Genomic DNA, 17,840 nt, shown 5'->3' on the forward strand with positions numbered 1-17,840 from the left:
GTGGTCGCCCCAGTGTGGCAAGGGTGGCAGGAAGCGATGATGCAGGTGGTGTTCTGTGTTCCCTGCACTGTGACACTCTGGAGGCCAGGAGAGCCTGTCCTCAGTGGGAAGGGAGGAAGAAGAGGCCACATGGGGACTCCTGACCGCCTGACCTGATGTCCCTGCAGAGACACCTGAGTCCAAGGACTGGCCACCACCTCAGCCATCCTTAGTGCCCTCAGGAGAAGAATAAGGAAATTCAGGACCTGAGTATCCCACCTCGAAGGCCTGTCACATGCCCAAATACCATCCTTCCTCACAGAACAGATGGCTTTGTGTTTTGTTCTAGCTCAGGATGGCGGCTCAGGTGACGCTGGAGGATGCGCTGTCCAACGTGGACCTCCTGGAAGAGCTGCCTCTGCCCGACCAGCAGCCCTGCATTGAGCCCCCACCGTCCTCGCTGCTCTACCAGGTGAGTCCCTGAGCAGGTAGGAGACACATAGCCAGTAGCCCTGACCTCAGTTTGATGGTTTTCTCTTCCCTTCAGCCGAATTTCAACACCAACTTTGAAGACAGAAATGCATTTGTCACTGGCATCGCAAGATACATTGAACAAGCAACCGTCCACTCTAGCATGGTAATGCTGCCTGCGTATCTTTGTTTCTCCGTGTGTGTGTGTGTGTGTGTGAGAGAGAGAGAGAGAGAGAGAGAAAGAGAGAGAGAGAGAGAGAGAGAGAGAGATACAGATACGTGAATGGCAAACGTGTACTTCTTTGTTGTTATCCTCATAGGCTATATAATGAGAAAAAGAGGAGAAAATGAATTAAATGCCTTATAGTTCAAAAAAAAAAAAGTCTTTTGTTTTTCTTATTATAAAAGCAGTTCATGCTCTATTTAAAAGTCTAGCATCTCTCTGGACTAGAGGAGACCTTTGTGAGCACTCTGTGGGCCTCTTCCCAGGGAGTGCTATTGTCGTCCATTTCTGTACTCGCACATGCTAGGTGTGTACCAGTATGAGATTTAGGTTTTGTGTTGCTATTATAATTATGTATTTTAATGACTTAGTGAATGTTTTATATGTCATAAGTATGTGTTAGAGAAAATAATCTTTAGTGACTGCAGTCCATTTTGTGAATGACTGTAATTTGACTCTTCTTCTATGTTTTCTTAGTTTCCCTTTTCATGTAGTTAAAAAAAAAAATCCTTATAAATATCTGTCTAAATGTTAGCTAGATTTGTAGAAGTGAAAACATAGAGTTGAAGGTTGTAATCGTTTCTGATAAGAACCATAAAAACTTTGCCAGGCTAGGGGTGTAATTCTCTGCACCTGCCTAGCACGCACAAGGCCCTGGATTCAATCCCCAGCACCACAGACAATCAAAACAAACAGAATGGTCAAATTATAGTTGATATTTTAAAGGACATCTATGTGATTTTAAAAACAAATAAACTATTTTTACCAAAGGAAGCAATGTGAAAGCAAGAACAGAACACAAAAGCAACTTTTAAAAACGATGACTGTCCTCCTCTGGGTATAACATTCCTGGATTTCAGTGCTGTGGGAACATGTTTAGCCTTTCTTCCTCACCCCAGGACCCGCTGCCCTGCCTCTGGATCCTCTCTGTGAACCAGGAGGCTTGGTGTGACCCCAGGAAGAGACTGTGTAAGGACCCTGTATGCCCTCAGACTGCCTGGGGCAGGAAACCTGCCCTGAGCCCTTCCCTATGTCCCCAGCTTCAGTCTGCACTGCCAGCAGGTTGCTTGGAGCTCAGTGGAGCTGAGGGTAGCCCCTGTGACGGATGCCCTAGATTGTCTGGCCCTGCTCAGAGGTGCCCGTGTATCCTTCACAGCCCTGTCCATCCTGTAGAAGTCGGGGAGTGTTTGGAGTAATCATGGCCATTGCGGCATCACCGGCTTCTTAGCAGTTGTCTTGTGGTTTGCAGGCTGTGGTCCCTTAAAGGGAGAGTCAGAATGGTTGTGGCACTTTGCCTGGATTTTACAAGTTTGGCCTCTTCTTCATGCTTGTCCTCCTATTTGCCCTTTTTTTTTTTTTTCTTAATATTTTTTAGTTGTTGACAGACGTTTATTTTATTTATTTGTGTGTGGTGCTGAGTATCGAACCCAGTGCCTCACACATGCTAGACTAGTGCTCCACCACTGAGCCCCAACCCCTGCCCCCTGTTTGCCTTTGATTTGCCCCATGTGCCTTGCAGAATGAGATGCTGGAGGAAGGCCAAGAGTACGCTGTCATGCTGTATACCTGGAGGAGCTGCTCCCGGGCCATCCCACAGGTACCCCACCAGCTTCGCTCAGGCCCTAGGCCTCCCCCTAGGCCATGCCCATTCTGACCAGGCCACTCACTCACCTCTTCCATTCTCTCTCTGTCTAGTGGGGTGGAAAACAGCTCCCAGGAACTTCAGGCTACTTTTAGCTGGATTGAAACCTCATTGCCCATATTTGTGTCTTTATTCCCAGGTGAAATGTAATGAGCAGCCTAATAGAGTGGAAATATATGAAAAAACTGTGGAGGTCCTGGAGCCTGAGGTCACCAAACTGATGAATTTTATGTACTTCCAGGTAAAACAGCAAAGAAATCTGAGGCATTTACTCTGGAGGAGAGGGATACTGGCTTTCTCCTACTCGTTGGCTGTCACCCTGAACTCACTGTACAAAGTGCATGTAAATTAAAGCAACCACAAGTTTCTGAGGCAAAAAGAAACTATAGCTCTTGGTTAGCTTCACTCACCTAACAAGTGCTTCTTTTGTTTCACTTCTGTGTTTGAGAGTGAATTTGTAGTTCCTTCATGAAGTCTTGCTATCTCTTAGTTGCCATGAGGGAGTTCAGGAGGTCTCTCCAGAGCTGAGGAGACCTCTACTATGACCTTCTAGGCTCTTGATACATTGCAGAAAAGAATTTAGGGACACATCGGGTTTTAGCAAAGAGGAAGAGCTTTATTTGAAGGCGAAAGAGTGAAAATGCATGTTTTCAGAATAGAATGCAGGCTATCTGGAGAGTGTCACTAGCCTTTGGGGTCTCAGGCTCTTTTTTTTTTTTTCTTTTTTTGGTACCAGGGATTGAACCAGAGGCACTTAACCACTGAGACATATCGCCAGCCCTTTTTAGTTTTTATTTGAGGCAGGGTCTCGCTAAGTTGCGTAGGGCCTCGTTAAGTTGCTGAGGCTGGCTTTGAACTTGCAATCCTCCTGCCTCAACCCTCTGGGTTACTGGGATTATGAGCATGTGCCACTGTGCCCTGCTCTCAGGCTCTTATTTTAAAGAAAACTCTGAGGGTTGATAGGGCTAGGTATGTAGGTTGGCATCCGCCTGGTGATCTCAAGATGGTTTATGAAGTTCTATCTGTTCTCAGGATTCTTAGGTTGACAATGTCTTTCTCCAAAATAGATAATGTTGGGAATCTATATGGGTTTCTTAACATAATCATATCTCCCTTTGTTCAATCAGCTCTAAAAATACATGTGTTAGGAATGAGATATACTCTGTATATATGAGTATATCAAAATATACTCGACTCGTGTATCTAAAAATAACAATTAAAATAAAAAAATATGTGTTAGTACATCACATTGCACAGGGCAATTTTCATAAGTGAGTGAACTTATACTAACATAAATATTTACAGATTTCTCAAGAATTTGGGGTGACAGGTGTGGGAGGAAAACCGTCCTGGGGAGAAAAGGTCTGAAGACCTTCAGCATAGGCTTTCAGATTAAAGTTAGTCTCCTTCCACTCTTTTGTCTCCTTACCTATGTTCTCTTTCTCTTCTCTCCTACCTCGTTCTCAGTACATTTTGACTTTCTGGCCACTCATACTTTCAGTGCATCTGGTTTTTCAGGTGTTTTTTTCTCTCACCTCACTTGATCATGACTTGGCCCCCTTTGGCTCTTTGCTTAAGAAGACATAAAGTGGAAGGGACTTGGTGGCTCTTTGAAGAAGTCCTTTGGAAATACCTACAGACTTTTTATTATAGTTTTCTGTTAGTAAAGGGAGAAGGTAGAACTAAGAGATGAATTTTTGTTTTATCTTAAAAGATGCCAAGAGGAAAAAATCTCCCATTTTTCATGTCCGAAACCCACAGTATCTATGTTCTATCTATCTATCTATCTATCTATCTATCTATCTATCTATCTATCTATCTATCCCCCCCCCGAACATTTTACTTACTTAGTAACTTTATTGGATTAATCAGCAAAATTCTTTTACTTTAGGGACATAATTGGCAATGTGCAAAATAAATAATGATTTTTACAGAGCAGAGGCATGGGAATGCTTTACAGATAGGACTCTCTACGTGAGTTGTAAAGATGGTCCGAGAGCCAGTGGGTGCATGTTTTATGAGTGACTCACAGTGAATGCAGTACTGTTCTTGAAGCTGGGAATGTGGTCGCTGACCACGACCCTCTGTCTTCGCCTTCCTCTGCTCAGAGAAATGCTATCGAGCGTTTCTGTGGGGAGGTGAGACGCTTATGCCATGCTGAGAGGAGGAAGGACTTTGTGTCGGAAGCCTACCTGATCACGCTGGGAAAATTCATCAACATGTTCGCTGTGTTGGACGAGCTGAAGAACATGAAGTGCAGTGTGAAGAACGACCACTCGGCATACAAGAGGTGAGTTCTGACCTCTGGCCTGTGGCAGGCCACTTGGAGAGGTCAGCCTTGCATGTAGCAGGTACATATCTTGTGTGTGAAATCATCACTCCTCTTTGGTAGCAGCTACTTTTTAGTCCTGGGACTTCGTGTATGCATAAGCCCAGGTACAAAATGCAAGGATGGCTGGTAGGTTAAGGTCTCTGGTAGTTTTATATAGCTGGTGAAGGCTCCAGGTCAGCCTCAAGTGCTCAATGGGGGACTCTAGGTGCTCACTGCTCTTGAGAGGAGAGACATGCAGAAGATGCAGTCCCTGCTCATGGAGCACAGAAGCTCGGGGAACATCTTGGTGAGGGGGCAGGTGGGTTCTGCAATCCAAGGAGGCCATTCAGGCATTGCAGCTGCAGGACTCAGCAGATGTGCCCTCCTCTGCTTGTTACTCATGGATTGGGTGTCCCTGGTACATGCATGGATCAGAGCAGAGTGGAAACATGGTATATGAACTGTTGCAAGGTGCCTCAGGCTCATGTTGAGCTTCTGAGTCCTATCGACAGCTCTCCTGTGGTGGTTTTCTCTTTGAAAGTAGAGAACTTCTGGAGAAGCGGCCAACAGAAGTCTATTAGTCAACTTTTTACTACTGTAATAAAATATCTCTTTATAAAGAAAAGAGGTCTATTTTGCTCACAGTTTTGGAAGCTGGAAGTTCAAACAGCATGGCACAGATTCTGATGAGGCCCCACAACTGCATCACCTTAGGGTGGATTACAATGGCTGGAGCATGTCAGGAGTGAAAAATCACATGACCAGACAGGAAGCCAGAGAGACTCAGGAGTCTGACTCAGAGTTTTATGACAGTCTTCTTGCAAAACCCAATCAGGGTCCCAAGAAATACTTTAATCCCTTTCAGGGTCATACTACCAGTTGACCTAAGGACCTTCCACTAGGCTCCAACTCAAATATTTCACTTCCCCTCCCATTACCACCATCATGAGGACCAAGCTCCCAACACACGAACCCAGCATCCAAACCATAGAGGATTGGAAAAATGTGCTTCTGGAACACTGTCGGGGGTGGTTGGAGATACTGAGCCAGCAGTCTTTTAGTGGACTTTTTTTTTTTTTTTAACTAAGTCTGTGCTTGGTGCTGTTAAAGATATTTGGTTGGAATGAGATACTGACTTCTGCTTCCCCTGCTGAGCAAGGAATTTTAGCTCTAAAATTAAATTGGAAGAATTTTACTTTGCATCAGAATATGCTGTACTTAAACGTTTTATCTGGAATCACACAACTGTTGCTATGACTTTATAATAAAATGGATGTGAGGCAGGGTACCAGATTGGAGGAGGAGGCTGCCGCGGGAGCTAAGCTAGATTGCTTGGAAAGTTGATTGAGCCTTATTCATGTGAAATTGGTGCAGTCTTCCAATCACCACCTAAAATTGGCTCTGCACTGAAGCCCAGATCTTCCCAGCTAGAAAAGGATCCCAGGAGTTGGCCTGTGAGCCTTTCTCGGGTAGGGAACTCTGAAGTTATTTATCCCTGTTTGGCATCAGCATTTGTGGGATTCCCAGTGTGTGCCTTGCTGTTGGAGGGGTGATGAGGCTTTAGAAGGCAGCTCTTCCTGCTCCCAACTGCACAAGCAGGTCACCTGTGATTCTGACCAGCTTTCACACTCTTCTTAAAGATTTTGTCAGGGGAGGTGGAGGGCATCAGTAATTTTTATTTTTATTTATTTTTTTGGTACTGGGGATTGAACTCAGGGGTACTCGACCACTGAGCCACATCCCCAGCCCTATTTTGAATTTTATTTATAGACAAGGTCTCACTGAGTTGCTTAGCACCTCACTGTTGCTGAGGCTGGCTTTGAACTTGCAATCCTCCTTCCTGGGTCTCCCTGGCCTCTGGATTACAGGTGTGCGCCACTGCGCCCAGCATCAGTATTTTTTAATAAAGTTTTTTCCCCCCACTCTTAGCAGCAGCACCTTTATCCCAAAGCTCAGTCTATAAACTAGCTAAAGATGGGGCCTCTCAGTGGAAGGTGTGGAGCAGGGCCAGGTGCCCCTCACAGCAGCCCCACTCCGCCTGTTCTTTGAGCAAAAGAGTGGGCCTGGGTACCCTCATGGCCCTCATCTGTAACCTTGTTTGGGATCCTTCATTGGCTCACCTTCCCAGACAGCAACCCCCACTCTTTCCAAGCCCCCCACCTCACACACGCGCACACACACATTCCTCTTGCATCAGCAGGAAGCTACGTCCAGCCTCTTCTGAGTGTAAATGCCAAGTTAATTCATTTGGTTGTGGTGAGGCTTGAGAAGAATAGGAAAGAGCATCCTCAACTTCTTCCTTAGTCAACAAACCCCCACCTCAATAAATTAAACCTATTTTAAAAAGCAAGGAATGTTATTCCATCAGTGGATGTTAGATTTAATTATATATAATTTTAAAGAAATCCACTTAATAATAGCTTAAATAAGATAATAGTTGAATTCTCTTTCACTATGGAAAGTTCTGAGGTGGGTAGTCTGTAGCTGAGTAGGAAGCACCTCAGCGTTCAAGACCTTGCAATCCTGTTGTCCTGCTGCTCTGCCATCCTCTGTTGCTTCATGGGCCAAGATGGTTGCTGGAGCTCCAGCTGTCATTTTTGCATTCTAGTCAGCAGGGAGGAAGGAGAAAAGAAGAGCTGCACTTTTCTTTATAATTAAACTTTCAAGGGCCTTATAGTCTTTTTCCTCAGATCTTATCTTGGACATCTGGCCCCAACTGACTGCAAGGGAAGAGAAACAAGTTGCTGTTCTGAGGAATTTTCAGTTTTGTTCATAAGGAAGAAGGAAAGGCAATGAATGTCAGGTTATCCGTTTTCATCATGAAAAGTTCTCTTTAAACCCCCAAGAGTCTAGATTCCATAGGTGTCTGCTTACGTAGGCAGTTTCTACCATAAATTCTCGGATGACCTAGATGTGCAGAGCTCTCTCTCCTCCTTACTCCTTTGCTGAACCTCAGACTTGGCACGTACCTTTCAGGATTAGGGAACCTCAACATACAAGTCCTTTTACATGCATCAAATTGTGTAGCTGCAAGTGGGTGGCAGAGCCCAGACTCTGTCTGTGGACTTCGGGCACCAGTGGCCCCAGAGAGGCATTCCAGGGACAGATGCTCCTTGTTGAGAGGTGTGGTGGCCCAGAGAGTTCTTGACAAAGAACTTTAACAGTGCTGGTCATCTTCGTTGCAGTACTTCTGGAAGTCGCAGAGTGGGTAGCATCCCTGTTCTGACTTGGGGACTGAGCAACCAGTACCTGTGGATGAGGTGGACGTCTGCTAGTATAGAGGGGAGGCCAGTATGCACAGGCCCCTGGAGGAAGTACCCTGGAAAGCAGGGTAGTGAGCTGCCCAGAACTGTAACCTAAGTTTACAAATGATTAACCTGGAGCCCAGGTTGGCTGGCGGTGCTTCTCAAGGCTGAAATTGTAACCATCGTCTACAATCCACATGCCTACAGATAACTGCAGAGAGGGAAGGAATCCTGATTTTCTCAAGCTTTTTACAAAAATCAACATTTTGGTTATTAACTCTTTTTGCTTTCAAGGGCTGCTCAGTTTCTACGTAAAATGGCAGATCCACAGTCCATCCAGGAATCGCAGAATCTTTCCATGTTCCTGGCCAATCACAACAAGATCACACAAGTAAGGCTCACGTTCTCAGTGCTATTGGGCTGTGTCGCCGGGGTGGAGGGGGCGTTGACTGGGAGCCTGCAGTGCCATGCGTCTCTCGCCCTGTGTTTTAGTCTCTGCAGCAGCAACTCGAGGTGATTTCTGGCTACGAAGAGCTCCTGGCAGACATTGTGAATCTGTGCGTGGATTACTACGAGAATAGGATGTACTTGACGCCCAGCGAGAAACACATGCTTCTCAAAGTACGTGCGGGGGTGGCAGCCCATAGCACTGCCCAAGTGCAGCTGTGGGCAAAGGCTGTTCGTTGTCTAGAATCCTTTTGCCAACTTTTCTTATTCTCATGCTGTCGCGTGTGTGGGCAGCATCCCCAGCCCGGCAGGCTGTGAACTCATCTGTGGGCACCGGAGAGTCACACACCAACCTGGGAGGAGGAGCTTGGGGGCCCAGAGGTCCTGGGTCAGCATTCAGGGATTTTTAGCAGAGGCTATATGTCCACTCATTAAAGATATGATTCCCAGGAATTAATACATTTGTCCTTCATTGTCCATGGGGATTGGTGTCAGGACCCCCTGGGGATTACAAAATCTGTGGAGTCCCTTAAATGAAATGGTAGAATATTTGCATCTGACCTATGCTTACCCTCCCATATGTTTTAAACCATCTCTTATATTACTTAGAATACTTAATACAATGTCAGTGATATGCGAATTGTTGTTATACTGTATTGCTTAGAGAATAATGGCAAGAAAAAGTGTACACGTTTAGTGGAAGTGCAGTTTTTCTCTGGAATATTTTCAATCTGTGGTTACTTGAATCCAAGAATGTGGGATGCCACAGATGTGGAGGGCCACTGCACATTATGTTTTGATGAAAGTAGACTTGCTTGTTCACTGCATTCTTTATAACCATTCTGTTTTAAACTGGGGAGGTTTTTAACTGTTCTGTCATTGGAAAGATGAGACGGCAGCTCCACAGTTAACCACTGCTGTACTCTCCACCTCCATGCATGTGGCCCTGGGGAACCCTCTGCTGGGTGTGCCACTGGTCCAGCCCCAGCCTTGGTGGGAGAGCACTGTGAGGTGGTGAGGACTGGGGAGGTGCTCACTGTCCACAGAGCCCTCTGCAGTAGTGGGAATTTTATGTCTGCACTGACCTATGCAGGAGCCCTGGCCCCAGAAAGCCCACTTAGCAGTGGAGATGTTCACTTGGCCAAGCATCTTAAAAAGTTTTAGCTCACATGTATTGAAACTTAAGTTGTTAATGGTTACATGGTTAAATAGTGTTAAATAGTAATGGCCATGTATTGGATAGTGTACTTCTCAAATGCTCCTGATGCTCAAGTAAGCTAGTAGAAGATATGCCTTTTGGTCTTTCAGCAACTGGCCTAGAAACCCAACCACCCTTTGTAACATGATTTTAGTTAGGGGAAAAAAAAATTGTGTTCAAAGCATGAGACAAGCAGCATAAAAAATTTTATGAGACTGTTTTGGGGGCTAGCTGGGGATATAGGATATTAGAACAAATACTTTAAAAAAATACAGTTTAATACACGCACACATCTGGCACTTTCAGTGCAGTTGTGCATTTGCCCATCCTTGTTAATCATGTTCACGGGACTGTGCTCTGTTTATCCTAGCACCTGGTTGAAGTAGGTGTGAAGTTAATTCTGAAAGACTAGATCTGGTAGCATGCATGAGAGTCCTCTGTAATTCTCAGCTGCAGCTATCCATCAACTCCATGAGAGTTTGTGCTGGTGTGTGTTCCTTGGGAGGAAGTTGAAATAGCCATGAGATGATGTACATAAGAAATAGCTTCAGCTACAGGGAGAGCTCTTTGTTTCCTAGGAGCTTTTAAAAGTGCCTGTTAAAAGAAGAGTGACTTGTGATTTCAGAGTTAGCAGTGTTAAGTCTGTGGGTAAATTTGTGGATCTGAGTGTTATTGCACCATTTTGTGGCTTTTCAGGTCATGGGATTTGGTCTGTACTTGATGGATGGAAGCGTCAGTAACATCTATAAACTAGATGCCAAGAAAAGAATAAACTTATCCAAAATCGACAAGTACTTCAAGGTGAGTTTTATTAGATCATGTTTTTATGGAGGTGTGCAGTTTGAATTTTTGCAGAGTGAAGCTCTGGGTGATTATGATGGAGATAAGAAATGCTGAGGTGGGAGGGGGTCTCGGAGGCTCACTTTCCCATCTACCTTTGCTCTCTTTCCTGTTCCCCTACAGTGGTTTTGCCTGGATTCAACTTTGTGTAAATGGAATCTCACTATTTCTTTTGTATCTGGCTGCTTGTACCCCAACTTTTAATTGGTGTGAATGCATTCCTGCAGGAGCTTGGGGCTATAGTCCTTAAGTTTCATTTGTCATTTGGTACTTCATTTTATGATTCTACTGTGACTTTGTCATCTGTTCTGTTTTTGGTGGGAATTTTTTTTTTTTTTTTGTGGGTTTTGGCTTGTGCAAACAGTGCTGCTCTGTTTTAGTGCATTTCTGTTGGATACTATTCAGGAGAGGGGTGGGGATCCTAGGCACACCTGTTTGCACTTAGTAGTTATAGTCTCATGACTTACCCACAAGTTGTCCTGATATGCATTTTCACCAGCAATGAGTAAAGGCTCCTCACCAGGGGCACTTGGCACAGTCTTTTCTAGGGATTCAGTGAACATGCCAGAGGAGGTGTACATCATTCTGATTTTATTGACTTGTTTCCTGGTAGTTTAGTTGATGTTTCTCTGGTTACTTCTCGTGTTATTAGCCTTTGTGTATTTCTTTTTATGAAGTGCCACTTTAATCTTCTGCTCTGTTCTTCCCTATTGATTTGTAGTTTTTTAAAAATATTTTGGATACATGTCTTTTGTAGATGCACATATTCTAAAATACATGCTGTGTCCCCTGTGGGCTCCCCTTTTCACTCTTTTCTCCAGTCTTATTAAGATGTAATTGAGGGGCTGGGGAGATAGCTCAGTTGGTAGAGTGCTTGCCTTGTAAGCACGAGGCCCTGGGTTCGATTCCCAGCACCCAAAAAAAACCAAACCAAAACAAAACAAAACAAAACAAAAAAGATGTAATTGAGCTGTGCGTGGTGGCACACGCCTATAAACCTAGAGACTCAGGAGTCTGAGATGGGAGGATTGCAAGTTTGAGGCCAGCCCTCAGCAACTTAGTGAGGCTCTAAGCAACTTAGTGTCTCAAAATAAAAAATAAAAAAAAGGGGGCTGAGGATGTAGCTTAGTGGTAAAGCACCCCTGGGTTAGATCCCTAGTACCACCCCCCACCAAAATAAAAAAAGAGACAAAAAATAGAAACTTCATATACTTAGGGTATATAGTGTGTGATGGTTTGATGTATATATATCCATTGTGATAGTATGAAATCAAGCTCATTAACACTTATCACCTTATATCTATCATTTTTTATTGGTGTGGTGAGAACATTTAAGATATAGTCTCAAAGCAAATGTTAAGTATACAATGCAGTATTGTCACCATGCTACACATTTGTCCATGGTGAAATTTCATACCCTTGGACCAATATCTTTCCTTTCTTCTAACTCCTTTTCACTTTATTTTGAAGGACGTTGGGGTTGGAACCCAAAGCTTCTTGCATGTTGAGCACATCCTCTGCTACCGAGCTGTGCCCTTAGCCCCTCCTTCTGACTTTCTTAGTGATATCGTTGATGAACAAAGTGCTTGATTTTATTATGGTCCAATACCTCAATCTTTTCATTAATGTCCACTTCAAGAAATCTTTGTAGACAGCAGTTCATGAGAATTTTCTATGTGTTACTTTCTAGAAATGTTCCATTTCCTTTTTCATCTAGATCTCTAATCTCTCTGGAACTGGATTCTGTGCATGGTGTGAGGTAGGGGTTGGCATTGTTGGCATTTCTTCTAGAATGGATATCCAGTTGGCCCAGCTCATTTATTGTAAAGACCATCTGCCCTCTTTTGCTCTGCAGCATCACCCAGGTCATAACTCAGTCTGTCTGTGGCTCTGTCCAGGTTCTCTGTCCTGTCCTCTGGCCTCCGTCCTTGCTCCAGGGCCACCCTGCCTTAGCTGCTGCAGCTAACAGGTCTGTTTTGTCCCTCAAGATAGTCTTGGATATCATCCCTTCACCTTTCAAGATGCATTTTAGAATTGGTTTACTGATTTACACACAAAAATATTTTTTCCTCCTGGAATATTGATTGGGATTCCATTAAATGTATAGGTCTGGATATAGCTCAGTGTTAGAGTGCTTGCTTAGCATGCACAAGGTCAAAAAATAAAGCCTGAGCTGAGCCTCTCAATGCATGAAGAAAATATATTGCTTCATATTTTGAGAAATTTTTCTATAATTTTGGGATATTATTTTTGTTTTGAAGTCTTATTAGTTTTTTACATACTTTTTTATTTTTGTGATGGTATTACAAATTATTTCTAAATAAATTTTCATTAAATTGTTCCTAGTATACAGAAATTCAGCTATTTTTTTAATGACCACAGATATAGCAACAAGATAATTTGATTTTAAAATTTGAATAGTTTTGATGTATATTGGTTCTTAAATTATATTTTGTTCCTTTCAAAGAGAATTAGAAGTTATTTACTTTTTTTTTTTTTTTTTGTAGTGAATGATTTGCGGAGGTGGCGTTCAACCCACAGTAATTATTAGCATTAGTTATTTTCCTTGTGCTCATGTATCTAGGGATTGAACGTGCATAATGACCCTGTTTTTTGTTATTGTTCTTTGAATGCAGCAGCTCCAGGTGGTTCCGCTGTTCGGGGACATGCAAATAGAACTGGCAAGATACATCAAGACCAGCGCCCACTATGAGGAAAATAAATCTCGGTAGGAGAGTGAAACTGCCCAGCTAGAGTGTTTTGCTGTGTCCTCCTTGAGCACTTCTGCAACACTCTGCCTACTTATCATGAGAGAATGCTTTTGACATTCTCCACATTTCTAGATCTAAATGTCCAGTATAGTAGCTGTTGCTACATGTGACTTATTTGCATTTAAATTCTTTGAAAAATACAACTGAAATTTAATTTTCCTTAGCAGAACAATCATTTCGAACACTTGGTGGTCAGTGGCACAGATGTAGAACATTTTCCTCATCTCAGGGATTTCTACTGGACAGTGCAGGTTGAGAATATAAAAGTGTAAGGTAACTCTCTGGTCTCAATGTGGTGCTTAAAATGCTCAACGACCAACCCTGGAGGCAGGTAGGGATATATATATGTGCTTTGAGTTTATTAAACTGTCACCTGAGAACCAAACCAGCCCAGGCCTGTTTTTATAAGATCTCTGGAGCTGAGAATGGTCTTTATGTTTATAAAAGGTTGTGTTAAAATGATGATTACATGACAGATGTGAAAATGACAGCATGGACCATAAATCCTAAATGGTTACCTCTCTGGTCTTGCACAGAGGAAGGTGGCCAACCTCTGCTATGAAGCCTCTGTAACTCACAATTAGAGGTAATAATGAACTCACAGGTCTCTCTAGTGGACTCCACGTAGCACATCGATTCTCACCACATGCTTGTGGTCACTTGCCAAGCTCTTGTATCCATAGCCAACTTGTGGTCCCCATGATTTTGGCAAAGTTGCATGTCAGTCTCAGGGGTCAGCAGACCCCTTCTGTAAAGACCAGATAGTAAATGCGTAGACTTGACAGACTACAGGTGGTTCCTGTCACATATTCTTTGTTTCATTTATTTAAACAACACTTTAAAAATGAAATTCCATTTTGTGTAGCCCTGGTGCCACACACAGTGTTCTCAACCGCCCCAGCTGATGGAGTACCTGTGTCATTGTCATACTGGCACCTCTTCAGGTAACACTTGGCTTCCCCTCCACACCCAGGTGGACGTGCACATCCTCAAGCAGCAGCCCACAATACAACATCTGCGAGCAGATGATCCAGATTCGAGAGGACCACATGCGCTTCATCTCAGAGCTGGCGCGCTATAGCAACAGCGAGGTATGTGCCACCGAGCCAGCCATGGGCAGACCTAGAACCTGGTGGGTGTCTGAGTGTCACTCATGTTCTTATATACTCAAATATTAATGGAAACAGCTTCAAAAAACATAATATAGGGCCAAACCTAAATGTTTTTCAAAAGTACCCTTTATGATTGACAAGGTTGTGAAATTAACTATCTGTATCTGTTCAGCTATATGAAGTGCAGCTTTTCTTTGGAAAACATAGTAGGAAGTTTGGGGGTACCACTCTGAGTTAGAGGACCTGTCTAGCATGTGCAAGGTCCTGGGTTTGATCCCCTGCACTCCAAAAGAGCAAAAGAGAAAAGAGAAGAAAGAATTCCAAAAGAGAAGACCAGGGAGAAACCATCAATGGGAATTTTCTAGTCAGTACTGTGGTTTTAAGCAACTAGAAGAGGAGTGGAAAAGGGGGGACACTGGGAGAAGAAAGGGTTCTTCTGACCTGCCCCCGTTTCATGTCTAGAATGAAAGGAAGTCTTGAGACCAGAGGTGGCAGGAGCCTCTGGGTTGGTGACAGGTGACATCCTCAGGTGTCGTGGAGGTGGGTCTATGTGTCTGGGAGATAGGCCTGGGGTTAGTGTAGGACGAGGGTCTTTCTCCTCTGCAGTGGGGCCTTTATACTTCCTTCCGGCTCTGCAGCCGGCTCTGCTGTGGCCTCTTTTTGGCCACTCACATTCTCTCATCTTCCCAGTGTGGCTTCCAGGTGTGTGGAGTGGGCAGGAGAGTGGCGTCAGCCTTGGGGTGGTTTCTGAACAGAGGTAACAGAGGAATATCACTCCTCACATCCTAGTGAGGCAGAGAGCAAAGTCAGGGTCAGAGTGCAGTGATGGCTAGTGTGGCCTGAGAATAGTCTGGAGGGCCCCAGGGTCTTCATCTGTTTTCAGAACTGGGTGTTCCTCACGGTCTTCTGGAGGACCATTAACATTTGAGGAGAATGATTCTGTGCTTGTTGGTCCCACTCATTGCAGGGCAGTGCGCATCCCCATCTCCACTAACCAGACACTAGTCACCATGTAACTAAAATGACTGAAAAAAAGCCCAGCCATCCAGATACCTGGGGCCATGTGCTGTCTCCAGTGTAGACCCCTGGCTCTGCACTGGGATGGCTCCCCAGTGAGCTGGCCACCTTGCTTGTCTCCAGTAGCTAGCATAGCCTGCAAGGGAAGAAATGAGGGACCAGCTCCCCTAAGACCTCAGGACATGATCATAAACTGAATTAATGGGAAGCTCTTGAACCACATGGCCCACTAGTTTCTGCTTCTCTAGCTAAGGGCCTTTTACAGTGTGCATTTCCTATCTTCTTAGGGTCTGCTAAGGTGCCTTTATAAAGATGAAGGTTTTAATGAGGAGAAAAAAATGTACCTTTGAATGCTTTGCTGAGTTTGTATTTTTTAAACAGATGTATGGAAAGAAAACTCACATCATATAATTCACTAATTGAAATTGTACAACTTAAGTTTTTGGTATATTCACTAAGCTGTACCACCATGACCCACTTTTGAACATTTTCATTACCCTTGAAAGCAGTCACTCCCCATTCCTTCTCCCCTCCCCCCATGCCCTGGCAGTCTGCTTTCTGTCTCCATGAATTTGTTCTGCACATTTTATATAGATGGAGCATACAATGTGTGGCCCGTTATGACTGGCTCGTTCATTTAGCATACTGTTTTTTCCATATAGTAGTATGTATTAGCCCTTTATTTCCTTTTCTTTTTCAGTACTGGGGATTGAGCCCAGGGGTGCTTTTACCAATGGAACACATCCCTGGCTCTTTTTAGTCCTTATTGTAAGACAGGGTCTATGTAAGTTACATAGGGCCTCACTAAATTGCTAAGGCTGGCCTCAGACTTAAGAGCCTCCTGCCTTGTCCTCCCCGAGTTACTGGGGTTACAGGTGTGCATCACCATTCCTGGCTCTTTAATTCTTTTTATGACTGAAGAACATCGTTACATGGCTGTACCACATTGTTATTCATCGGATGGACGTTTGGGTCAAGAATAATGATGCTGTGAACATCAGTGTATGGGTTTTTGTGTGGAACAAGTTTTCTTTGCCCTCAACTTGGGGGTGGAATTGCTGAGTCATAGTGGTCACTCTTCCGGTTAACATTTTGGGGAACTGCCAGACTGTTTTCAAAGGGGCCGTGCCCTGTGACTTCCCTATCAATAGCTGTGAGGCTTCTGACTTTTCCCCATTGTCACCAGCACTTGTCATTGTCTCTTTTTTGGACCTTGCCTTTTCTGGTAGATGTGAACTGATATCTAGTTATGTTTGGGATTTGTGCTTCCCCGGTGAATAATGATGTGGAGGCTCTTTTCATGTGGTCAGTGGCAAACTGGAGATCCTTTTTGCACAAATGTCTATTCAGATCCTTTGCCCTTTCTGTAATTTTTGCACATGTGACCTTGGGACAGATTGCTGGTGTGGTTTTGATGGGTGGGAGGGTAAGCAAGCCTGACTTTTCTCCTGATGCGTGGATCTGTGCACCTCAGGTGGTCACTGGGTCCGGCCGCCAGGAGGCCCAGAAGACAGACGCTGAGTACCGGAAGCTCTTTGACCTGGCTCTGCAGGGCCTGCAGCTGCTGTCGCAGTGGAGCGCACATGTGATGGAAGTGGTAGGCCTCTCTTTGGTGTGTTCAGAAATTCAAGGAGCGAAGTGCACAGCACTCTGGTTAGAACTGGAACTCTGGTTCTAGGACTTGTCAAGAAATTGACCAAGTGGTATTTTTTCTGCACTGACTTTGGTCTTTGGGTCAAGAACCAATCATTTGGGTTTTTTATCTTTGGTCTTAGAAATGAGAATATCTATCCATATCAGTGTTTCTAAAATAATTCAAAGCACATGTCATTTTGTGTGTTATAAATGAAGGCCTTGTCTTTGTAAACATGCTGATAGGACTAAATTAGTACCCTTAAGATGGTCTTTAATTCTCACTTTTAAACATTTACTCTTTGGAGCTCTACCTATTTTGCTTAACATTAGTAAAATTGTTTCTGGTTCCTTATAAAGCTATGGATGATGGTAAGTCATACAAGTTTTGTCCTTTTGAGGTTTATTTTGGTCAAAGCAGTTATCTAATTGAAAGATCAAATGATCATTTGAAAGGCAAATTCTTTTTTTAAAAAGTGATGAAATTTCTAGAGTCTCAGATATTCAACACACAGTACCGAGAGGCCACTTTGCCCAGTGTGTATCTCTTCCCTCCTCCCCTCCCCTCCCCCTCCCCTCCCCTCCCCTCCCCTCCCCTCCTGTCCTCTCCTCTCCTCCTTCCCTCCCCTCCCTTTCCTTCCTTTTACTTCCCTCCCTCCCTTCCTCCCTCCCTCCCTCCCTCCCTCCCTCCCTTCCTTCCTTCCTTCCTTCTTTCCTTCCTTCCTCTCTCTCTTTCAGTGATTGAACCCAGTAGTGTCATATCACTGAGTGACATTCCTAGCCCTTTTTATTCTTAGTTTTGAGATGGAGTCTTGCTAAGATGCTCTTGCCTTGAACTCCCAAGTAACTGGGATTCTAGGTGTTCATCCCCTTGCCTGGCCTGGTGTCTTTACTAAATTTCATGCCACGTGGCCAGAGTCTTTTGCATTGTATGGAGATGGACAGTGTGTGT

General features: G+C 44.1%; 1 protein-coding gene across 1 annotated transcript in view; it reads left to right on the forward strand.

The window, feature by feature from the left end:
• Positions 1-17,840, forward strand: part of CYFIP1 (cytoplasmic FMR1 interacting protein 1) — a 110,798-nt gene that overhangs the window by 35,243 nt on the left and 57,715 nt on the right. Inside the window, 11 exon segments of the mRNA XM_079128433.1 lie at positions 329-451; positions 527-616; positions 2,193-2,270; positions 2,455-2,556; positions 4,424-4,605; positions 8,166-8,262; positions 8,364-8,492; positions 10,213-10,317; positions 12,993-13,084; positions 14,101-14,218; positions 16,731-16,853. Of these exon segments, the coding sequence (XP_078984559.1) occupies positions 335-451; positions 527-616; positions 2,193-2,270; positions 2,455-2,556; positions 4,424-4,605; positions 8,166-8,262; positions 8,364-8,492; positions 10,213-10,317; positions 12,993-13,084; positions 14,101-14,218; positions 16,731-16,853 (1,233 nt within the window). The 5' untranslated portion in view covers positions 329-334.

The sequence above is a fragment of the Sciurus vulgaris genome (assembly GCF_902686455.1).
Source record: "Sciurus vulgaris genome assembly, chromosome: 2".
NCBI lineage: Eukaryota > Metazoa > Chordata > Mammalia > Rodentia > Sciuridae > Sciurus > Sciurus vulgaris.